The 24,857-nt window shown below is 42.3% G+C and overlaps 1 protein-coding gene across 4 annotated transcripts; it reads right to left on the bottom strand.

Annotated features, from left to right (window-relative positions):
- Positions 1-24,605, bottom strand: NKCC (sodium potassium chloride cotransporter). Of its 4 annotated transcripts, none has more exons than XM_014349492.3 (19): positions 24,555-24,605; positions 11,893-12,033; positions 10,415-10,475; positions 6,006-6,303; positions 5,068-5,321; positions 4,842-4,956; positions 4,436-4,761; positions 4,091-4,322; positions 3,461-3,582; positions 2,805-3,004; positions 2,503-2,650; positions 2,176-2,417; positions 1,654-1,859; positions 1,336-1,450; positions 1,150-1,256; positions 975-1,089; positions 720-868; positions 349-460; positions 1-275 (listed from the first exon to the last, which is right to left on the bottom strand). In XM_014349492.3, the coding sequence occupies exons 2-19, from the start codon at positions 12,024-12,026 to the stop codon at positions 140-142; spliced, it is 3,072 nt and encodes a 1,023-aa protein (XP_014204978.2). In that variant the 5' UTR covers positions 12,027-12,033; positions 24,555-24,605; the 3' UTR covers positions 1-139. The 4 variants fall into 4 exon arrangements, with proteins under 4 accessions (XP_014204978.2, XP_014204971.2, XP_014204993.2 ...); XM_014349485.2 differs by lacking the exon at positions 24,555-24,605 and adding an exon at positions 24,031-24,065; XM_014349507.3 differs by lacking the exon at positions 24,555-24,605 and adding an exon at positions 21,130-21,173.
- Positions 24,606-24,857: the final 252 nt, after the last annotated feature.

The following is a 24,857-nucleotide window of genomic DNA, read 5'->3' on the forward strand; positions in this document are numbered from 1 at the left end:
TTCAAACAAGTATAATCGCCCGTGGCGAGCGTAGTAGGTGTGTCAACGTGAACGCAGATATCAGGAAGGGGAGTTTAACATATCGGAGGGTGAGAGCAAGAGTGAAAGTGACGTAGTAAGTAACAGCGGCTGCCAAGTACTACGAGTAGAAGGTGAGCACCGACGAGTGATTGCCCCGTACGAGCAGCGTGGGTGGCATGTCTCGCGTGAGGGCCTCCAACCACGCCATGTACAGAGGCGCCGAGACCGCGCCCTTCCTCGGCATCGGCAACGACCTGCGGACCAAGGGACATTATCGTCACGTATGTATATGTGCGTGCTTGGGCTTTCACGGCGGGGCATACTTACATGAAGACCAAAGTCGACTGACTCGAGTGTTCCAGAAGCAGTTCTCTGAGCCTCAGTTGACGGAACGTTTTCTCACGCAGGTTTTGAAGCTCCTCGTCCGTCACGAAGCATTCTGTGCAGGCGAGACAAACGTTATTGACAATTGTTTCTTTGTATCACTTGATTATTAAATGATATTGGGATTGATCCTTTTTTTCCAACCACCTACTTTGCTATTTTCAAACTTGTTGAACTTGTATCCACACGTGTACAATTAATTTATAAAGTATCATCCGTACTATCGCGCATGACACTTGATGTATTGTAGAATAGCAAAGTAATTGAAAAAAACAAATAAAAGAAAGTTCTTATATTTATGTTGGGCAATTTACCGGAACTTTCGTTGGCTTCGTTTTTCCTGAATTCCGATATGATCTTGTCGAAGAACTTTTGCGTTTCTTGCTGCGGCTGTACGCTTATGTCATCGACCATTTTCAAACTGGTGTATTTTATACGGAACTTTGTTATGATCTCTGCCATCCTAAAATACAAAACGACGCATGCGATTGTCAAATTGGGCGAAAAAAAAAACGGTTACCCAAGCAAAGGCAATAGTGAGGATGATTGAAATTTTTTCAATGGCTTACTCTTTCTCCTGTGCGCCAATGTCCTGTTTGTTATTCGAAAGAGCGAAAATCCTCATCTTGCAGTGCTCCCAATTCGACCTCGTGCTGATAATGTACGGCAAAAGTATGGTCAAGCCTATAACATAACATAACATAGTGGTTTGTCGGACAAAAAGGGTGCACGAAAATCACGTACCTCCGTCGTCGTACAACCACCAAACGTCGATGATACCAGTTTTGTGTTTCTTCTGGAATATCGTCAGGTACTCGGGTATAACAGCCAGACCGTTTTGTTTGTTGTTCCTGAAAAATAAAAAATATTCACGTTATACTCGCGTCAACAATTACCAAATTACGATGTAACGAACAATGTTGTACCCACATCAGCATTTTTTCGGCGTTGTGGCGCTTTTTATTTTTCAAATGTTCCCGCGCGTTCCAGTGCGTCTGGGAATCCCGCATCGGTGTCGTCGCGTCCGGAGGAACGAAATGCGTACCTGAAACACACCGGGCGGCGGCGGCCCGCGTTTTCATTAGGGTTCATCTACAATTGGTTGTTCTTGAACCAAAACGCCGCGTCAAATTTTGAGCGTTTCAGCGAATAACCGAAAGTGATTGCAAGATAAACAAACGTTATTGTTATTTAAAACAATACGTTATCTGAAAAAAAAAAAAAAAAAAACCACTTGTAGTGTCTCACCAATGGTCGGTACGCTTTGTACGCGGGTGATGCCGCTGCCGCTCATCGACAAGTCGCTGTCGGCGTGCATGAGAGTACTACCCGCGAGGTCGTAGTTGCTCTGGATGATCTGTTGGTCGTCGTCGAGGTTGCCGTTTGCATTCGAACAGTCGAGGCCATCGGCGATGCGTAAAATAGCCACCGCCAGTCGGTGATCGAACGCGTTGCTGCGATCAAATTGAGATTTTTACCCACGATTTCAATACGCTGTTATCGGTCGTTAGTTTTACATTGTTTTCTATCGAATGGGATCACAAAATAAGGTATAAACGAATAGGGGCGAAATGTGTCTGACCAAAGTACGTGTACTACTTGAGCCGTGTCTGACCATACGCGGACTTGTTCTACTTGACATGAAAAAATGCAAATGCCAACTCGCTGCATAAAAATTGATTTTTCTTTTTGCTTCATAGGTAAATTATATTATTACTGTTGCACATATAAACATAAGAAGAAGAAGAAGAAGAAAAATTCACGACTCACTGTAGCACGTTAAAGTACTCCTGGAGCTCCTTGTAGCTGCAGCTGTTCCAGTGCGTCTTGTAGCCCATGAGTACGACATTGGGTGCCAACTTGCCGACTCCGGAGGTCTGCATCATGGCCGAGGCGCCTTTTTCCAGGCTCAATTCTTCCACCACGTGATAAAACGACTTGATGCGATGACGCTGCAGCCAAGTGTACCCGTTGCGCAGGTGGGCCGAGCGCACGCGGTACGACATTCGCGTCTGCGAGAAAATTTTGCTCAATTAGGATGTGTGCTTTTTTAGCTTTGCAATTAAAGCTCGTCGTTGGGTTCGAAGTCCCACTTACCGGGTATATTTCGCCGCAAATCAGCAGCGAGTTGTTCTTCGTGATGAGATTGGCCAGGTGCACGAGAGCGGGCCTCGCGTTTGGCGTACCCGAGAGAGCCAAGATTTGGGGACAGTAGTTCTTGACGTGGTCGTCTATCGAGTTCAACCTGGAAATCCAACATTTATTTATTTAATTTTTTTTTTTTTTTTTTTTTTTACAGCAAGCCAATATGTATCATCCTTTTATCTCCCATGGCAATGGATGAGAAAAAGTCGAGACTGAATGTTAAATCGATGAGTCGGAAAAACAATGAGTGTCACCTGTAGGCGATGGTGAGGGCCGTTTTGTAGGTCTGCGCTTGGGTGCTACTGCCCCAGTTGACGTCCGGTTTGCGGTAGACGACGATAAGGTACAGGGCGAAGATGATGACGAAAGTGACGAGGGACGTGGACCAATCGATCAGGAACATTATGGCCACGCATGCTATGAATCCGAGCAGCGAGAGCCACGTGTTGTAGTACTGCGAATCCGAACGCGTGTGTATTGTTTATTACAGCATGCTATATTTATCGGTCTCATATGTTTTAGTTTCGAGCAATTATAATCAATTTGCTCGTGGAAATCGACGTTTGACTCGCAAGACCGAGATCACGTATAAAAATGAATGAACAAGAAAGAAAAAAACAAAAAAAAAAACAACCACTTGATAACTTCTTCAAGCGTAGATAAAGAAAAAAGAAACATCAATCTTCCCCCATGCGCGTATCCCTCGGTTCGTATGTTGCAGATATACACACGCGCCAGCTCTGAGAGAGAGAGGAGCCCTCCCTCCGCTTCGTCTCACCGAGAAGCGCCAATAATGTATATATTTTCGCTCTTCCTGCTCATCATATATCTCTTCCCTCTACTCTGTACTCGCATATACATATATACACATATACGTATAACGCAATAAAGGCACACGGAGGCGTATTACCTTGAACGTCGGCCGCCAGCCCAGGGGTCGAACAAGCGCCGCGTGGAATGTGCAAAAGTTGATGAGGGCGTACGAGGCGAGGTAGAAATTTGAGATGAGAGGCGCCACTGCGTTCAGGTCGGCTGCAAACGCAAAAACGTGTGTGTTATATCATGCGTCTCGACGGACTCGTCACGTACACATACATATCTAGGGGTTGAAACAAAAGGAAAAAAAAAAAAAAAAAGAAAATTCCACTCGAGGTAAATAACCCACCGGCACGCGCGCGCGTATGTGTTATTACACTGACAGGTATAATACACACACGAGTTGGACGCGCGCACGTGCCGGTAGTTTTTCAGCGTCCCCTCGCGTGTACAGCTGGATTATTATTGCGTCGTGCGCCCGTGAGATACTTTACGTGCAAATACATTGTATATTATACATATACATACGTATTTTGCTAGGTTTTATAACGCGGCGTAATCCAGCGCGTGCACTTTTCATCTTTCGAATTATTATTTAGATGCGTATATAATATTACATTGTAATGTAAGTACGAAAAAAATAAAAATAAAATAAAATAAAAGACAAACGGAGCGAGAGATTTAAGTTGTGTATACAAGTATGTAGTTGTATAGGGTGAATTACCGATGAGCAAAAAGACGCCGGCAACGACGAAGGTGAGCACGTAGCCGCGGTAGGGCTCGTTGTTCTTGCCGTAGCCCTTGCTGAAGAATATCAGGCCCGGGTAGATGCGGTCCTCGCCCAGGGCTTGGATGAGCCGCGGCACCGACAGGAGGTTCGTGAGGGCCGTCGAGAGCGTAGCGGCGAAGCAGCCCGCGTAGATAAACGGGCCCCAGTACGACATGAGCTGCATCATCTGCGTGACGTGTATATATTAGCGGTTGGGCTTCGATTGCATTTTTTATTTATTTATTTATTATTTTTTTTTTTATTGCCCAACGCGTTGTATGTATATAGCGCTCCGCGAACCTTGTAGCTGGTGTGCAGTCCGCTGGTGCACTCGCCCGCCAAGCACTCGACGATGGTACCGTTGACGACCTTGTGGTTGGTATCCCGTAGACCAGCGCCCCCGGCAACCAAGACAAAGGTCACGTAGCTGATCATCGAGATGAGGAGGGAAAGGAGGGTGCCGATGGGTATGCTGCTCGCCGGGTCCTTCAGGTCCCCGGAAATGTTGGCTCCCGCCTGGATCCCCGTCACCGAAGGGAAGAATATCGCAAACACCGAGAAAAAATTGTGATTCACGCCCTCCCAGTTGCGATAATCCGGGAACGAGTTGTTCATGAACGTCGCAGCTGAAAAATTTCGACCAGTTTAACGTATAGTGGGATACATATCGTATAAGGTGAGGTTTTTTGTTTTTTCAGCTGCCTACTCGAAAATCCAACGAAGCCCTCGGCTCTCTGCTCCAAATTGGTTGGCCCGATGAGGGCGCCGATGAGGAAGTCGAAGATAGCACCGACGATCACGGCGATCAGGAAGTTTTGGGCCTGCAAACAATGACGACCTTCAATTCGCTATCAAATAATAAGTACGTAGTTTCCAAGCGGACAAACAAAAGCTCAAAGAATAAAATCATCCGCAAAGGGGTATTGGCTCACCTTTGATTCCCACTCCATGCCCACGGCGCATACCATTATCATGACGATGATGGCCACGGTGCCCACGATCCTCACGTCCATCTGGGCGTTGTCGATGATCTTGAGATCGTTGTCTTTCAGGAGGGTGTTGAGCGAGTCGCAGAAACCGATGGTGTTCATCGACGCGGACACGGCGTTGGCGAAGGCAAAGACGATGCCGACCGAGGCCCCGAACTCGGGCCCCAAAGACCGGGATATTATGAAGTATATGCCCCCTGGAAAATTAATTCCTTTTTTCTATTTTGTTTTCTTAACCCTCAAAGGTAATGAATGCCCCAACGAACAAGTATTTCCCTTTGGGTGGGGTTCGACAATTATGCACTCGTATGCGATTAAAGATATTTTTGTTATTCTCCCTTCTAATTCATTTAGACGTAACTTGCGTGTAAAATATGTGACACCTGTTGTTATTATTTTTTTCTTTTTTTTAATGAATACCCAACACGAGAATCCCATAAAAATTAATACATAAATATATATATTTCCAATTTCCTGTAGCTTCTTCCCCTGTGTTACATACATTTCAATTCCCAGGGCTCGCTTGTACATTGCACACACGCGTGTAGCTCGTCAAGCGTCCCTCAGTGGCCAGCACTATAGCTATCATCACAAATTTTTCAGATCCACGTATCCGTGGGTATCAACAAAAAAAAAACCATACCTGCATGGATGTTGGTGTTGTACCATGCCACGTCCTACTTCTACACTCGTGTGTGAGTAGAACACAACCCTGCACGATGTACGTACACTCCTGACGAGACACGCTATGGCACTCCCTTGTAGGTATACCACCCACCCACCCGCACCCACACAATTTTATTACAGAGACGATGAAAAGGAGGAGGAGGAGGAAGAAAAGAAAAAAAAAAAACAACAAAGTTAAAGGAACGTATACGTACCTCCCTTGACTTCGCCATTAGTGCTAATTGCACATAGGCTGAGAGTCGTGATGACGCAGACAAAGTACGACATGGCGATTATGATGCACGAGTATATGATGCCGGCTTGGGCGACGACCCAGGAGAGCCGCAGGAACAGCATAACGCCCCATATGTTGAGCAGACACGGGATCAGGACCCCCTGGATCCACCCGAGTTTTATGCCCTCGTGGTGATGGCTCGGGGTACCCGCTGCGGCACCTTGGCCACCCGGCGCCTCCGAGTGGCCCGCCTCTAGGTTCGCCATGTGCATTGGATTCTGTTGATATTTTAGTTTTTTTTTTTTCTTTCTTTTTATGTACTTTTTTTTGTGCTTTGTTTACCCAAGGAAGGGGGGGGGGGTTGTGGAATTGTTTACTCGTGTACACCCTGCAACGCGTCCGCTTGAAATTATACACTCGAGCTCCCGGAAAATTGTCTCGAGTGCATACCAAATCGACGCCAATCCAAATGATCACCTGCACACGTGCGGCTACTCTTCCTTCGGGAAATCAGACTAAAATTATCACGTGTGCGCGGGGTATGCGGGGCCTCCGTGACGATTTTGCCCGGGAAAAACCAACGATCGATCACAAATGTGTATACAGTTGTGGCAAAAAAAAACTTTGCAAGCTCATGTGTGCTCAAAGGGAACCACCCTCCCAAAAAGCTCGTAATATTTAGGCCCCGGAAGTGTAACATCCTGCCAATGGAGGGGCATTGTTGTTTCCAAACAACGGAGACCTCGTATTGGTTCCTTCGTTCCTCGCGTGAGAGTGTCCATGCTGTATCCCCGAGATTTACTCCTCCGATAACAACTCCACTTGGGGATGAAGCGTAAATTTCACTCTTTTTTTTTCGTATCGTACCTAAGCGTTATTTTTCCGAGAGAGGAGGCGTGCAAGAGTGCAAAACGACGAGTTGGCTCGATCGGTGGCGGGTCTCTCGATAAAAGCGTATACGGTGCACTCTGGAAGGGTTCATTCGAGTCCCTTTATCGTGTCCACGCCGTCGATGGGGAGTAAAATTACGCACATATACGTACATACCCAACGCACGACACGGCGCAAAGAAAGGATACACTCCGAACTTTTATTGTATCACTTTTTTTTTTTTTTTTTTCCTCCCTCACTCCCTCTGGCTTCGTAACGGGCGCGGTATAAATTTAATATCGCCATTTCTACGCAGATAAAAAGAAGCCCCGGGGCCTTGGCCGAGGAAATTTTTTTTCTTTCTTTTCTTAATCAATAAAGACACCGTGGCATTTCGAACGAGTAGGAAAAGTTTATTAACCATAAGATTTTTCTCCCTTCGAGCGAATCAGGCGCGAGTTTTCGCGATATTGCCTTCACGTTTTCTTGGGAACTTTGCTGTACAGAGTATTTTTTCATTCCCCCCGTCGCTCGAGCAGTGCGTACCTATATTGATTTTCGATGGATTTTTCATACATTTGAAAACACATTTCGTGACGCACGATTTTGTATTCACCCCATACAATCAGATGAGCCTCTCGTTTATTGACGCAAAATAAATGGAAAATTTTTTCGCACCCCAACAATCATGTGAACAAAATAAAAATGTGTTTCTATCGTCATTATAAATATAGGTATTGTGAATCATAAACTTCGATCTTCACTTTGCACAAAATCTCAATCGCAAATAAAAGTATCGAGAAAAGAGCACTGTGTGCTCCATCTTTTTAATTCAACGCAACTACCCCAAGTACTAATGCGTAAAGTATAGCAAAAGGAAACGTCTTGTAACTCGTTAATATGCACCACGTCTTCAAGGACAAAAAAGAAAAAAAATGTGAAACAAGTTCATACAAAAACAATACCGCAAACGATACAAACGAGAAGCCCGTCCAGCATAACTAGTTAAGGAAAGAGCCGAGTAGGGCGGAGGGGGGAAAGTTAAATCAAAAGATCGTGGTCGCAGAGCTTCGATTCGACCTTCGTTTACGGAGGTAATCTACCACCGCAGCTGTGGTGCGTCAACTTAACAATGGGGGAAAAAAAAAACCATTTCGCTCCGCCAGTCTCTCGCGCGCATCCTGCGACCAAAGGACAAAGTGTGGCGGGGGAGGGGGAGGGTAGTAAAGCTCGGACGTCCTCGAAGAAAATTGCGGCCCTCCGCGACGCCCCTGTGCTCGTTACGCCATTGGTCTTCCTCCCCACCTCTCCCGAAGCTATAATTAGAGAGACAAAAAATTACGAAAAGACGGAGAGAACAAGAAAAAAAAACTTTTTCATTCCAATGAATTTTGAATCACCCTCCGCTCCGATCTTTTATTCCTCCTGGCCCACAGGACGCGCGTGGATAGCTTTTCCCCTCGATTTCTAATTCCGTGCCATCTCGCGCCGATGAAGCTTTCGGGTGTTCGCAAGCAAAAAAAAACGTCCAAGGTTTTTTTTTCCCCTTTCATCGCGGCCGAGAGGGCAGTGACATGGCTTTTTTTTCCTCTCTCTCAGCCCCTCTGGGAGAGTGTATCGAAGAGCCCCAGCCTCGTGCGAGAATAAAGGAAATTTCACTCGATAAACCGATCGTCCCGTTGTATGCGCAGGGAAAACCCGCGAGGCTGCCTAAATCGACGGCCTTCGTTCGCCTTCCTGTACCCGCGTAAACATCGAGTTGTGGAAAAAAAAGTTGCATCACGAAAGACGGAATCGAAGAGGAGGAGACGTGTCCATTAGGGAAGCTCGAGAGAATAAATCTGATTTTCACGGCACCAAAAAAAAAATAGCCCCCCTCCTTATCTCGAGATGAGACTCGCATATCTGACGCCCAATGACGCGCTATAAGTGGCCGGCGAGTAAAAACATTTCTCTCTCTTTATACGGCTCCGCGTAGCCGGGATACGTGCTCGGGCTCCGGGCAAAAGTATCGGGGGATTGGATTCGTCATTTCCCGGGCGATAACTCGCTCCGATTTTCGCCCCTTCGATTCCGCGTATTGTACACAAGCCGATCGATCGCGATGGAAGTCGATTTAAGGATCTACCGGATCGGTTTCTTTTTCTTTTTAACGACGGATATTTAAATAGCACAAAATAACGGTTGCGGAGAACATTGGAGTACATGTGTATACAAAACCCTTGGGGGGGGGGGTATAATTGCATCGGCATCGAGACTGCAGATTGGAGGTACAGTGGTAGCGCACAGAGCCCGAAAGGAAGGAGAAAACGAGCCAAGCGCACTTGCCTAGCCTCCCCGGGTCACGTAATCCGAGACGCGAACCGCAAGAGGGGGGTATAGGCGCTCGCAATTTTCTCAATCGTTGCCAGACACCCGTTAAAAACCGACTCGCGGATCATCGGGCCGAAGAAGCTGCGAGGAGGTAAAAAAAGGAGCGGAGAGTAAACATGTATATATAAGCAAACGGCCGGTTCTATCCGGTATCCATCGGCACGTACATATATGTATATATATATATACACCTTCAACAACGGCATCCGTACCAATTGCATTATTGTGCACACGACGATGTATTTCTTTGTCTCTCGAAACGAAACGTTTAGCGGATAGCTCGATTCTTCCCCACCCCTCGTTTTGCTCGATCCATAGAACACATGCGTCGTCGGGGACGCTAATTGCTAACGCAAGCTCGTTCCGCGGACAGACGGTCATACGGTACACGTTGCCTTGTCCATTGTTGCATTTTCGCGTTGCGTCAGAGTTTGACCGTGTATTGGCTCGTATGGGGGTGGTCGATAATGAAAGAAAGGCCAAAACTCCGCGATAATTTTCACGAGTTCAACAACTTCCTTTGTATAGGTATCCCATAAGGTATATATATTCGCGTGCACAGACACGGAGAAAGTCAGCGGGGGACGTATGGAGTCGCGTATCTTTTAATACCGGCCTTATATTATGTGCATTCGCGAAAAAAGAAAGGGAGGGAGGGAGACGCGCGTGTAAAAGAAGAAGGAGAAGAGAGAGTGCCCGGTAAGTGAAATAAACAATAAATTGAAGCCAAAGAGGGTAGTATGGCGAGGATATAGGTATAAGCGTGGGTAAAGTAAGTACACGAGGAGAGAAGAAGAAGAGGACTCTCGGCGTCCGTCGCCAACTGGTCGCGTCGGTCCCTCGCACCCTTACCACCACCTATACATTTGTACACTCATCTTTTCTCCCCAGCTGCGTGGCACATGTATATATACACATATACTCGCGCACCCGACAGAGCCCGCGGGTGTGGATGGATTATCGATCGGGGGGTGACTTTATATCCTTTGCCGCTCGTACACGATATAAATTGTCCGATACGTGTGGGTAAACAACGTGTTTATGCGCGTGCATTTGGGTGCAAGGGGATAAATGGAAAGGGGGGGGGGAGGTGAGAGAAAAAAAAAACAAAAACAAAAAATAGATGGAGCAAAGAGAGGAGCTTACCTTGGCTGGGTTTCCTTCGTGCAGCTCCGCGAGGGACGGCCGCTTTGCGCGTCTGCTCAGTCTGAAACAAGATTAAACGAATCGTGACGCCGTGGACCCTTTTGTTTTTTCTTTTTCCAATTTGTTGCGTGTACAGCGTGTCCGAGAGGCGTCAAATGTCCAACGGAAAAGTATATGTATGTTCTGGACGAATTTATGAAAAAATCCTTCAAGGGGGTGGAAACTTTTTTTTACGCTTCTGTTGGCTTTGGAATCGATTGGTCATCGAAATGACATAAAATTTACCCTTGTGCGAGAATCGGGGTCAACTCGTAGTGACCTTTTTTTTCTAAATTGCGGATTTCGATGGCAAAATATGGTTACTTACTTCAATACAAAAATTGTTGCTTAAGTGATGTATATATTCGAAAGATACTTTAAACTCAAAGATAATGTTGGGATGAAAAATTAGTCGATTGAATAATTTCTTTTGTTTATTCTAATCAAGAATGGAAGCACGTCCAATCTCTTTGAAGGAAAGTTATACCTTTGAAATTACAAAGGAGTTTCAAAATAACGCTCTGATCGCCCGATTTTCCTTACAAATCACGTATTTCCAACAATATGAATGCCATATCGAAGTATTATTTCTTTTTTTTGCAATTATATTCGGATCAGCTCGCCAAGTATGTTTCGTGGATTTTCTCGGATATAGAGGACACGCCGAGAATATAATATCATCCTGTATGGGGTACCGTAGGAACTTTTAGAAAAAAAAAGGCGGCGAGGGCAGAAACTAATATTTTTGTCTTTTATTTTCCGCGTAAATATTTCGAGTGTAAATTACATTTAATTACGCTAATTTGTTCTAATTGAGCCATTGCGGCAGTACAACTCTTCATTAACAGCAATATACAATATACTCCACTGGTTGCACAATATCTCCATCTCGATTGAATATAATTCGTGTAATCGAGTCGGGCGGATCAACAAGGAAGCAAAATCTTATCGTCTTCGCCGATCAGCCCTTGCAATTAAATTAATTTTCAAATTCCCCGTAATGCCGACGATTTTCATGTCACAAGAACAATTATCTTTTGTCAAATTAAAAAAAAAAAAAAAAAAAAAAAAAAACCAATTATGAAACACCGAGAAAATATATAACAGGTAGTAGATACAGCGGAGTTTGTCGTTCAAGTAGATGAAACCCGCGTTAGGTAAGACCGGTCCGCATATCGCGTGCGCACACACCTCCCGGTGTACTTATACTGCTACTTACATTGTACTTTTCGAAATGCGTGCTGCACGTAATATACCACGCTACAACTCACGAAAGCCTAAACAGAAAGGTAATGGGGTGGACTCTCGATTTACGTAATACACAGTTGCCAGGCTCCTCATCACATTTCATAACAAACAGTATTATTTGTTTGTAATAAAAAAAAAAAAAAAAAAAAAAAAAAAAAAAAACAATTAAACAATAAACGAGTTCGCAATACCTGTAGTGATCCAGTCTGGGTACCACGTCCCAGAGGCCGTTGACGTTGAGCGTCATCGGCGGCTTTTTGTTGTTCATTGTGATCAGGTCGTTGCCGTCACCTTCGCCGCCCTTGGTCTGGAACCTACCCTCCATTCCAATTCTGTAATAAAATAAGAAAAATCATAAAATATTGTTAAAACATTATTAAATGTAAGGAATTTAATTACATCCCTTTTTTTATATCTTTCTCCCTCTCTTTCTGTTGAATACAGTCATATGGATTTAGGAACAAAAACCAAACGGATTTGTATGGAAGAATCGAAAAACCTCACAATGAAAAAGTACGAATATTTCTCCCTTTTACTTTTCACCCTCGAGTATTCGGTGCAGAGTCTGCACGCCCACTGATAGTGACAATTTATGCGCTCCTGGCAGCTACATATTTATATATATAAGCCGACCCACGCATAGGTGGTTCTCTCATCTTCAAGTATTATTATTATCACGCGTGTATAGTGTACGTGGTCCTTGTGTACCAAGCAATTAATTTTGCGTTTCGCTCCCTTTAATTGGGCGATAAAATTGAGTTGTAGTTCAGCGTGGATTACCCCGCTATCTAATTTCACGTCCATCCTGCGTAAGGGTTTTACAAAAATAGCAACCTGAACGTAAATAAATAATGCTCGTGATCATACCATGCCCCCACCCACACTTCTCATGTAAACAACCTCTTTGGTGATATGAAACTACTGTTTTTTTTTGTTAATATCAATTGTACGCTATTTATTTTTTTTTTTCATCGAACAATAGTATATTTTTGTCCTCCCCTTCGATAGTGTATAATATTAAAGCCTTAATGTTTTATAGATCTTGCAGGTTGTCGAAAATTAATATTAATATACGTTGACAATATCAAAGATGTTTGTTCATTGTCACAAAGTTTTGCCGATTTCTACAACCCCCCTCAGGTCACGTTTATGCACATATGTATACTTATAACTTGTTGATCCCTGGCTGTTGTAATTCACGTATTGTATGATTGACCTGATGAGGCCAACGCAAGTTAAAATCAGAACGTGTAGTACATTTGTTTTTGATGATCTACTGTAAAATGTTCAAGTTTAAATTATCTGTGATCCATATAATAATTGTTTGCGCCTGATACTTGTAAAGTACTGTATTTCAAATACCAACGACTTATCGAACCGTGAAGGGTTTATAGCTTACCGCAAGCTCGTTCCGCGAATATGTCTTCACTTCAGCCGCGCTGGCGACAGTAGATACACTCGGGGAGGATTTCTTCGCCCTCGGCTCATGCGTAATTCATCAGCTACGAGCGAATATGACCGTCAAAATTTCCCCCCCCTCTCTCTCCCAAGTTTTTACCCCTTTTCGAGTAACCTTCGCCTTCTTTTTTTTTTATTTACACTCACACTCGCGAACCGAGTGTCGACTCCTGGTCTGTACTTCATACAGGTATATGGGGGTTTTTTTTTTTTTCTGATACACCGCAAAAAAAAAAAAAAAAAAAAAACCGATCGGTCGACCAATAGTCTCGTTTAAGCTAAACTCCGTGTTGTTCCGTTTGGTTTTGTCGGGAAGAAAAGGAAAAAAAAAAAAAAACGGTTAACCCTCGAACGAGCGCCCACGGCGCAGGTGCGTAACAGACGAGTAGAGATATGGAGGGAGCGCTCGGTTGACCTTGAGGTGAAAAGCGTTGCCGTACAGAGGCGTAGAAGCTGCGAGGATCCTCCCGCGTGGGGTGAATACTCGGTTTACGCGGTCGTTCCATTCGTGGGCTGCATCGCCGTATAGATATACTATTTTTATTTTCGGGTGGATTTGTAATTTCAATTCCAAGTGATATTTTTTTTTCCCTCCCTCCTCCTCGGTGCGTTTGCTCGACTCGAAAAGTAATTTTCAAGTTGAATCGAAGCGCAAGCGATTTTTAGATGAGGTTTTCTTTTTTCCGTGCCAAAAAAAACGAATCACTTTGAAGTAAGAAATACATTTTTTTTACCTTTGCTACACGTTTTCTTCGTTCTATAATTTTTAATAAACGTTGTGTAAAAAGACGGATTCATGTACATTTAAATGCTTGTCCCATCGATGAAAATTTTCGCTTCTATAAAAGTACAGGTATTTACTGTACTCTGCAACTGCATATCCACGCGACCACTCTACAATACTCCTACCATTTTGTTATTTTCATAGAATTTTTTTTTTTAATGGTACGAAAAAAACAAATGTCTAAGCTTGATTTCGGACTCGATCGACTTTCCCCAATGACCCAAACACACACACTCGCCGGCTTAAGCACGCCGCTTCCTATATTTCGTCGGACGCTTGCACAAGTTCAAGAAGAAGGCCGGTTTACGCCTCACAAGCCGGCGTTATTTATAGCCGAGAGGGGGGGAGATCGTTTACATACGCGAAATCAAATTGAGCGTGCAATGATCGAAGAGAGAGGGAGAGGGAGGCCAAAGATTGGGTGAAGTTTTTTTTTTTTTTTTTTTTTTCGAGCACTGCGAGGATTTCGGTATTTCGCGTTTGTCACGGCTGAACCCCCTCTACTTGGTATACATACGAGTTCCCGAGTATCGGTTTGACAAACTTTGTAATTGACTTGTTAAAACTTGGAGACATTGAGTGAATCCTCGCGCGATGCGTATTACGCAGCGTCCAACGAAGCGATGTTTTTTCGCCAATAAGTATGCGTTTGCACCTGGGGCGGAGGGGGAAAAAAAAATTGGACGTTTCATCCCTGGAATTCCCGTGGCTCGCGTTGCTATTTCAACGGCAAATAATCAACTAGCCCCGCCGAGATATACTTCGTGGAAATCAAAAGGCAATGGTTTGCTGTAAGGTTGCGCAAGTAGAAACAGCCGAGTTTGGTAGGACGCGCACGTTGCAAGCCGCGTGCGTTCACTGTTGACTTTGGTGACTTTGAAGGCTCATAACTATGGATTTGAGTTGAATTCAATCCATACTTTGTCTCCGATGATGTACGGCCACAAGTTTCAATTCATCAGCTCCGCGACGCTTCTGTGCATCGCGTTTTTGTCACTTTTGCTATTGGTTTAGTTTCATAAGTATATATATATATATGCGACTATTTCCACGATTTGGAACCTTTGGATGGTAGGTACACGGTTCGCGAATTTTTTTAGCGATACACAATATATCCCAAGTGTACACCAAATCGGACAATTACAGTATACATAGATACTATAAATTCTTCTTTCAAATTCAATCGCTAGTACACACATTAAAAGTAGGTGCCTATGCAGAGGTGATGCTTTCCTCGTAAATAAATATAATCCGCACGTACTCGCCAACATTTTTCCAGGAAACTCTGCATAATGCGTCTGTAGCACCTTTAGCGTCTTATCCTCCGTGCTCGTCTTAATTATCATCATGTGTATACACATAGGTATCGAATAAGTGAGTTCCGTGCAATACCAATAAAAAAATAAAAAAAAAAAAAAAAAAGAGGCCGACAAGCAGCCCAATGCGAATTGTTCTTTCCACACCTGTGCGCCGCGACGAGTGTCCGGCGATAGAGATAAGCCGACAAGGAAAAATATATAAAAGAATAAGCGCGCCGCTGAGAAAGAGGAGGGAAGGAGCTTAAGATTCATAAGAAAATGCCAGAGTACAGAGACCTCGATTTTCGAGCAAAGGTATGCGAAGCTGAGGTAGGAGTCGCGGGATGGGAGGGGGGAAAGATAATATGTATACTCGCGTACACATCTCTTGGAGGTATATTAACCGGTAAAAGCTAGAATTCGCGTGTTTTATCCAGTTCACGCGGCCTCACACCGCGACGGTATCTCTGATGAGCGCATAATACAGATATACAAAAATCGTGAATGTTGATTCCACGAAAAAAAATATAACTGTTGCCTCGATTTCCAAAGTATAAATTAAAACAAAGGTACATTTCTTTAACTCGCCTTTGCTATTCATCATTCATTTTTGTTTCAATTTACTTTCTTCTCCTGTGCTGATAGTTTTTACCAAGGAATGACGCTTTATTTATTATATAGCTGGATGGGGTTTAAAAAGCTCCTTTTACGTTGATACTCGTGCATTTTACTGATTACCCTCAAAAACGACAACGGCGATTATTCTAGGATTCGTTCTTTTAAATAATCCAAAAACTTTTTTTTGTTTTTTTTTTTTCATTGCTTGATAAGTAATTTTTTGCGTGGAATCGTTGGTATCTGTACGTTGAAAGGCGCAAAACATCAGGCAACGGAGACTCCTTTTGTTTGTTGTTTTTCTCTTTCCTGCGTGTTGAAGGCGCGTTTTATAATGTACATGCTCAGTTTTTCTGAGGAACAAGCATCTGTCTGCGTTTGCTGCTGATTTCTATTCATGTTTTTTATATTTGATTTTTTTTTTTTTTTTGATTTCTACTTTTTTTTTTTTTTTTTTTTTCTAGCAGCAACGGCACTTTGGCTGGAACTCAACACTATAGTCTCTTAAATACGTGATTTTTCTCTAGCTTTTTTTTTTAGTTGAAAGAATATTAGTCCCTTCGAGTAAACACTGCGTAAAAATAACTTTTAACTTAAATTGATTGCACTGCTCGTAAATACCTTATAAAGTTTTTCGACAACCTCAAGTAATTATAATCAAAGAAAAAGAATTATTGTATGGCGTCCAGTAATGTTAACTAGTAAAGTTGTAGGCGTACAGGAAACTGTTTAGACATTATTTTGAATTATGCATTGGATTATTCATCAAAAGTAATGAATGCAAAAGTACTCAATTGATTATTTTTTGTATCTTTTTTCTTTTTCTTTTCAAGATTTATTATATATATTTCATCTATCATTTTTTTTCTTTCCAATTTTTCAAAATATTGTATAAAATCATATTTTTCCTTTGGCAGCAAACACATTGGCCATACCTTATAGAACCGGGTACTTTCTTACCCTACTCGTTCACCTATTAATTTTTTGGGTGGGAGAGGGCCAGGGTGTTTTCAAAACATCGGTGGTGATGGCTTGCAGTTTTTTGATATTACCGGAGTGTGATTGATGATTCGGTTATTGCGGCGGATATAAATGTTCGAAAATTGATGACGATGACGTTGATGAAAGTGTTTTTTTTTTTTTTTTTTCACCGATTTCTGTTTACGTTTGTTTGCTTGAAAGTGACGTTTTTGCCAAACGTACAGCGTAAACAAGATGTTTTTCCCACAACGTATCGATTTGTACTTGTAAAAATTTTTTTTTTTTTTTTTTTTTAATTTTGTCTCGTTTTTAATAATAAATTGTACTGTGTCATATGTAAAAACACTCGTTCAATCAACATTCCGTTTAATTATACTTATAAAAATAAAACCATCGAGTAAGAGCAAAACATTTTTTCAAAGTTCATACATATAATAATCACATTACAAATTAATCATTGGCAAAGATAATTAGCTGCACCATTCGAACGGGTAATTGTAGGAAAAAATGCACTTTTTTATGCTTGTATTACTCCATTTGTGGCTTGTAATCTGCACGAATTAATCAGATGGCATTACAATAACGCGACGCAATTAAAGCAAATGCAGACAGCAATGTAATCTCATCCACCACAGCGAAAATGCACGATTCCCAAGTTCATCCGGGATTTATAAATATACGTACACCCTCTCTTATACAGGTATACATAATGTATTACGAGTGCAATCTTCCTCGATAAGACGGTTTTTTTATCTCTGTTTATTTTTACCGCCTATTTCCCACGTTGTTTCCAAACAAAAATTCCCGTATTTGGCGAGCGCACTTGTGAAAATCTCAACCGACGCAGTTGTGCAAAAAGCTCTCGATCTCCATGCAGAGTATATCATTACCAGCGCGTGTATGTGTATATACATGTAGATGAAGTCGGTGGTTTTCCGGTAGAGCGGACGCGCGAAAATATACAAATAAATCGGGTGTTCTTTCCGGAGCTCGTCTCTCGCTCCCCCGATATTATTAATCCGATCGGAACCACTGCGTCCGCGGCGTTTGCGTGTGTGCACTCAAAAGCTGAGAAGCTATTTCTGGTGCCTCCATAGCTGCAAAGGCTCTTCTTTCGGATATCAGCCAGCACGTAGGTACGTGGAATTTTCCAAAAAAAAAAAAAAAAATTTAATCTCAAATTTCTCAATCAGGTATAATGTTGTTTTTAAATTCTTCGCGATTAAATACACTCGTGTCAAACAATATTTTACGCGACTCCACATATGTTGCACCACAGTTTCGTAAAAATAAAAAGTAAAAATAAATAATTCCTGTGATTTGTAATGTATATACAAACCGAGATATCAGGAAATATACGGTCCAAACTGTGCACGGTCCGAGGGTGCCGAAAAAACTCAAAAACAAGATGTCCCCAGTACAGGTGTACGTACAAATCATCCCCGAGACTTTTCTCCAAAGCCCAACGTGTATATCTTCCTTTTGAGGATGAAAGTAAGGAAAAACCATAAAATTCGCTCTAGCCCACCGAATGAAGTTCCCTCTGGGATCCCTGCACGATACATATAACAAAAGACAATAGGTGCAAATGAACGGTTGTACGAGCGTAGGTTCTTAATTTTGCCAGACTTTGTCTACCACGTGCACCCCAAAACTCATGATCAGCACCATTCCCTATACTGCCCGTCTCGCAATACCGAATAATACAAGATAGGTAATGTATGGCTATCTCTCCCACGCGCGGTACCCCTTGTACATATATCAAGTATATGTATACTCTGCATACACGCGTACAAAGGATGAGACGCCATACAGCGCGTGCACGTGTGTTCCGAAAATCATCGCGCGGCGCGTAATATACACGCACCTATATATACATACATGTGTACACGTAACGACGTTTCGCGGCTAAATCGAGGATGAGCTTTTACTGGTGTGTCTGCTCTTCACCTCCAAGAGTAGATGGATGAAAGCGCCTTTTTGGGCATCTGCTCTGTTTATTAAGCGTATACCTTATACGTATATAGGACGCGTTGTGGTGTACCACCGGTACTTTTAACACGCGCGCGTGGAAGCTTTTCCGCATATACATATATATACAAGATAGGGCGAGAGAAGAAACGAGATGATTTATATGTCACATATGCCCGTCGTTGCTTTGGGAAATATTTCCTCCATCTTTGTATGTCTACCTTGCAGAGCGAGTGTATAAGGGAATAACACGTTTGGGGGGGGGGTGTATTTTTCGCGGGGGAAAGTTGAGTAACGATCGTATATTGTCTGTCCTACAGTGCAACGAATTCTCATCTTTTTAATTTTTTTTTTCCTTTGTTATACTTGACACATATATACCAGGTGGAGATGAACAACATGAATCTACACCCTTTCAAACCTTTTGATCGCGATATCGGTATACAATGTGAGAGAAAAAAAGCTCTCGGTTTGCTCGACACGTTGACCAATCGGTAAACATTTTAGATGGTCTTTTATTTTTTTCTTTTTTTTTTTTTTTTTTTTTTTTTCTCGTCATCCCAACGTATACGAGCTCGTAATCTCCGTTCTAAGAATCAAACTAAATACCACACACGTACACCTTATACGCGTTACATCGAAAGCATATCGTTTTTTTTGTCACACGTGCACAGAGAGCGTTTTTATGCACATGCGTATACATATATATGTATAAGTATACAATATAGTCAGTGTAATATTTTCTTCTCCTTGTTCTTACAGCGTCAAGAGGTACTTTTGTTGTGTCTACGGACCCATGCTTTATCACACCGGCGTTTTCAGCTGTCGATGTCGGCATCGATTCATCCATCCAAAAAAAAAAGAAACGTTGTAAATACATAGATATCACGTACAGTACACCACCTACATATCGCGTTATTTACTTGGAAAAGTTAAATGGTCCGTTTACATAAATATGTAGAGTCGAACTCTGGGTTACCTCTTCTATTCACATGATATGGAGGTTTTCGGGTGTGTATACTCGATATTCATGTCGCGCTAAATATTATAACGATTTTTACCATTGAAAAAAAAAGAAAGAAGGAAAAAAAAACACGTAAACAATAAAAGTGTCCATGGGAACTTAAACCCACGCACACGCGTACATTTTTCCGTGCAACACATAAACAAGGAGCGTAAGCGTATAATAAACTGACGTCAGCTTGATAAATTGCGATCGGTGGCGTCACGAGAGCCTAACCAGCTCCCGCTGACATGTTAACCCGCAATGATTCTAACGGCTTCCGTATACGCGGAAATCCACTTGATTCTCATTCATTATACTTTGTGAAAAAAAAGGCACACCCATATTAGCTGCGTGTACAGGAAAAAAAAATTAAAAAAATGAAAATGTCAAGCGCACGTGTGTATTTGCTTTTTTTTCTCTTTAAATCGATTCGTGGCTTTTAGAAAGCATTTAATGTTATAAGAGTCATTTTCTGTTCGGATGCACCCCTCGGTGATCGGTATCGTTGTCGATGTCTCCAAGACACACGCTCTTTTGTGCAACAGTTCCACCTCAGAATCGGTAAGTATATCGTCAAAGTGGCTGTCGATACCCACGTCATTTACTTGAAATAAGTAATCAACGTAGTTTAAATGCATATCGATATCGCGATCGGTAGTAAAAAAAAAAATAAAAAAAATAAATAAAAATGCCGCAATTGTATTTTTTTCATTTTTCAAGTTCAAAAGAGCAAATGGCACTGGACGTCAGGTAGAGCCAGCTGTCCATCCGTAAACAGGCTTGAAGAATTTTTCAGCGATTGCTCGCTCATTGCACACAGTCGAGAGAGAAATAGCAACTCGTGGTCACGTACACCCCGCTGGACCTTGAGACTCGCCCTTGTTTTTGCGCAGATGATCGATATTTTTCCACTCGCACCTATACCATATAGACTTTAGATACAGAAATCATACGGAGATTTGCAATAGCCCCGCCTCGATATCGCTCATACTTTCCTCGAGAGTGTGTGACATCATTACGCCGCGCGAATTTCTCTGATCCGCATCGCGCACGATCGAGAAAGTAATTGTTGCTTTTGTGTCACTGTATTTCTATTTCTGCTTGCAAAAACAAACGATCATCAAGATTTTTAATGGCAATGTCACAAAGATGTTTTACTTAAACAGGAAAAAAAAAAAAAAAAAAAAAAAAAAAAAAAAGAAACACCCCATGTTCACAAGAGCCGAAAAGACGCGTCGACCGCTCGGCAACAACGGGGGAGATCGTATAAATCAGCGCGCCACGCGTACCCAAGGACAATAGCCATATCCCTTACCGCAGCTTCGAGGCAAAATCGGGACGACGGCGAGTCTACAGCGGCTCGGTCACATGGCCAGTGGTCGGTCAATCGGCATCGGTGGACACTAATAACATGTACATCGGCACCAGCAGGGCAACTTTCATCAACTGCTCGAGTCAAAGTGACGTTTTTGTTTTTAAGCCCACTGGCACCATGGAAATTTCAAAAGAATGAGAACAAATGAAGAATAAAAAAAAAAAGAAAAAGAAAAGATCACTTGGTGTTAATAATCGTCACAGAAATGGTCCAAACTCGGGACACTGCGAAATTGGTATCTCGCGCCGTGTAGGGTAAATAAGTAGGTACTGGTCTACATTCAGGGTTGGGAGCAAAAAGGGCACTATACACGCACCAAAACCCGATCTGTGCGTCGAGGCGACTCGAAAGGACACTAAAGCGCGGGGTAAAAACGGCACAGCGGCGAGTATACGCGTCCGATCTCTACGTCTTCGGCGCTGCTCCTCGGCGTAGATGTTGCCTATATATAGTACGTATGGGTGCTTGGTAGTACATACGGTGTAGCGCAAGCGCGGGCAACTTAATCACGGGAAGGCATGCGCGGCTTTTTTTTCCCTTCTTTCCTTTCTCTCCCCCTTTTGTCTGTACTTAAACTTGGCGCCGTTGTGACGAGGGATCGACATGTAGGGTTTTCGGGCGAGGGGCTGTTTTGGTATTTAGATCTTTTTTCTTTTTTCTCATTGACTGAAAAATCATGCTTTGCCACAAAAATTTGGGGTTGACATGATTTTACGGGAGGAGCAAGTGTAATTGGTTTTGCTTTCGTTTTACTCTTCCGGGTGTACTTCAAACTCTTTGATCCGAATCATCAGAGTAGATTAGTTAGGGACAGCCTTATGAAGAAGGGACTTTTTTTTTTTTTTTACCGAATATAAAACTTTTTTGTGCCCTCCACGCGGAACAATCTGATGAATATTTTTTTTTCTTTTACTTCGATTGCGGCCAGAGTGGTGTCGCGAACAACTTTTAACATCAACAAGTAAATGTCGGTGTGGCTGAGCTACTATTTTTTCAGCAATCATACATTTTATTCAATATAGCACAACATTTGTTAAAAACATTAAAAAATTCCCAACACCTTGCACAAGAGTTTTTTTTTTCTAAACGAAAAAATTATATTCTTTTTTATCACTTTTTTTTAGCCATATGAATAAATACACAATTTCCGTGATCCACAAAATGACAGGAATGACGTGGATACCTATTTTCAGGTGCCTCTTTATAAAAAAAAAAGTCTTTATTTATTTATTTATTTATTGTATTGATCAAGTATTTACTAACTTCACGACACAGTCATTAAAATAATACACTCGTCACCTATACCCGTCCAAACGTTAATACTGCTTGCAAAGGAGGAAAAAAAAAAAAAAAAAAAAGAAATTCTCACATGCGCCTCCTTGTCCTCCTCCCCTAAATAATCGAGTGGATATTCGCGGAAAAGTCGTACGCAAATACGATCGTGATATTCCGGCTCGATAATCTCGTTAGGTAAACACGGTATACACACGTGTAGGCGCAATATGTACCGCAAAGACCAAAAATAAAAGAGAGATTTCTCTCCTCGACGCCGCGGGAGGAACAGGGACCAGCTACATGTATACGCTATACACATGTACATATACATATACACATTTTCACCAATCGAGATTCTAAAGGCGAGGGTGAGAAAGAGGAGAAAAAAAAAAATGAGGGAGGTACAGAAAGTACATGGGCGTGCGAGATTAGTCGGAAATGGGATTTTCGTATATCAGGAGGGGGAGGGAGGATGAGGTGGGCGACTATGCCGGGGGGGGTGTAGGTGGGGGGAAAAAGAGAACGGCCTTGGAAGCTAGGAGGCCTTTTTCTTTTCTCCTCAGTGTGTAGTACTTGTGAGTACCGCGCACATCCCCCCCCCGTCTTCTCTTCGACCCTGCAGACTTTCGGTCCCGGGGATTATCATCTACGCGATTCCGATCGAGCCGTACATGCCGAAGATGTGCCACTGCTGCTGGCATATATATATATATATATATATATAGTATACAGTGTACACACGAGGATTATGCCTGTGGGCGTGGTGGGCTGAAAAGCCAGGAATCAGAGTGAGCCATACGCGTATGTTATTATATCTCTTTCTTTGTGGTTTTTTTTTTTTTTTTTTCTCTTTCTTCGACTGGACGCCTGTGATCTGTTTTCTTTCGCCATTCGTATAAATAAGGGTTGGGCGAAAACGAGTGGGGGAACCCGTTGTGTGCTACGAGGATTTAAAAATTGGTCGGTTAAACGTAGATGCTCTGAGTATTAAAAAAAAAAAAAAAAAGTATTTTTTCCATGCAACAAAATTACCATGTGAGGTACGAGCAATTTACAAATTGCCATAACAAAATGTGCAATTTAAATTAAAGGATTTTGTTTTGGCGCCATTTTTTTAGTTTAATATCGTATCCAAACAAGTTCAATAACAATATTTTCTTAGTGAATGTAAACAAAAAAATCACACAATTCATAACTATATTTTTCGGCCATTTTTAAACGATTTTCGTTATTTTTTAAGGTAAGACGACACTATAGACGAAAATGACAAACACCCATAGCTTATACCTAAGAAATTCGTGCCCATTTTGATGATTTTATTACTTCAATTGTACGAAATACTTAATTATCATGCAAATATACACACACATCATGTGACCGACTCGTCACTTCATGATGAAAACCTGTAATTAAGTTGTTCATCTTGTTTTTACCTTCATTAGGCTAAGTTTTATCGGTGACCGTGAGAAGATTGGTTTATTACACACGTGATTCTTTATGATGAAACAATAAAATAAAATAAATAAATAAATAAATGAAAAAAAAGTAATAAAAAAATGTATAAACCTGAAAAACGACGACAGTTTCTGCTTCATTTTCCCTTCTTTTTTTTTTTTTTTTTTTTTTTTTCTAGTCCTCTCAATCCTCTTTCCGCAATCTCTGCTTCTTCAAAGCACGTCTCTCTTGCAACTCTCACAAAAGTTCAAAAGTCCTTGAGTCAATGCCGACCGCTAAACGTACGAAACGATCGTCTGCCTCCTTACTACCCAAGCTCCATTGTACACACGGAATCAAGACGGCTTATGCCTCGTTTACTTTTTTTAGCGCACACCTTTTTTTTTTTTTTTTTTTTTTTTCTTTTCCCAACAGAAATTTATCTCGGCCGCAACGTGACCCAAATACGCGATTTGACGCGGCGATACGGCTATTGTTTCCCCGGATGGTCTTCTAATCTTCCTTATCGATGTACCCGCGTGGAATACACCACTCGTTGGGAAGGATGAAAAAAATAAATTTTCAGTCTTTTACACCATCACTGTGCCTATTACAAAGAGCCTCAAAGTACACACTAGGAAAAACTGGAATTTCACCAAAGTTATCATCGAGCACCGTCGGCTTGCACCTGCAACTAAGTATACGAACTCGTGTGCGGAGGTACAGACAGAGATAAGCGAGCGGTAAAGTTAAGCGCTGCCAAAGAGCGACTATCACCTTTCCCGACAAGCCGAGCCGATTTATACACCTGTGCCGACCGGCAGCGCTAAGTAGCGAATGCTCGTACCGTGGATGGGATATCATCGCGGCGAAGGTAAGGAGCTGCGGCACTGCGTGGGTGTATCATTTTAATTTAGTTGATCTTTTTTTTTGTTTTTTTTTTTTTTTTTTTTTTTTTT

Source organism: Copidosoma floridanum, unplaced genomic scaffold (assembly GCF_036245765.1).
Source record: "Copidosoma floridanum isolate Cflo_tuat_1 unplaced genomic scaffold, Cflo_Japanese_pri ptg000020l, whole genome shotgun sequence".
Lineage (NCBI taxonomy): Eukaryota > Metazoa > Arthropoda > Insecta > Hymenoptera > Encyrtidae > Copidosoma > Copidosoma floridanum.

Excerpts from the sequence above, each read along its gene's own strand:
- NKCC (XM_014349485.2), bottom strand. The coding sequence starts at position 24,059 with ATGAAGCAGAAACTGTCGTCGTTTTTCAG. Across the intron at positions 5,322-6,005 it reads TAATGGCGAAGTCAAGGGAG|GGGGCATATACTTCATAATA; the intron begins GTACGTATACGT and ends TTAATTTTCCAG. Across the intron at positions 4,323-4,435 it reads GACTGCACACCAGCTACAAG|ATGATGCAGCTCATGTCGTA; the intron begins GTTCGCGGAGCG and ends CACGTCACGCAG.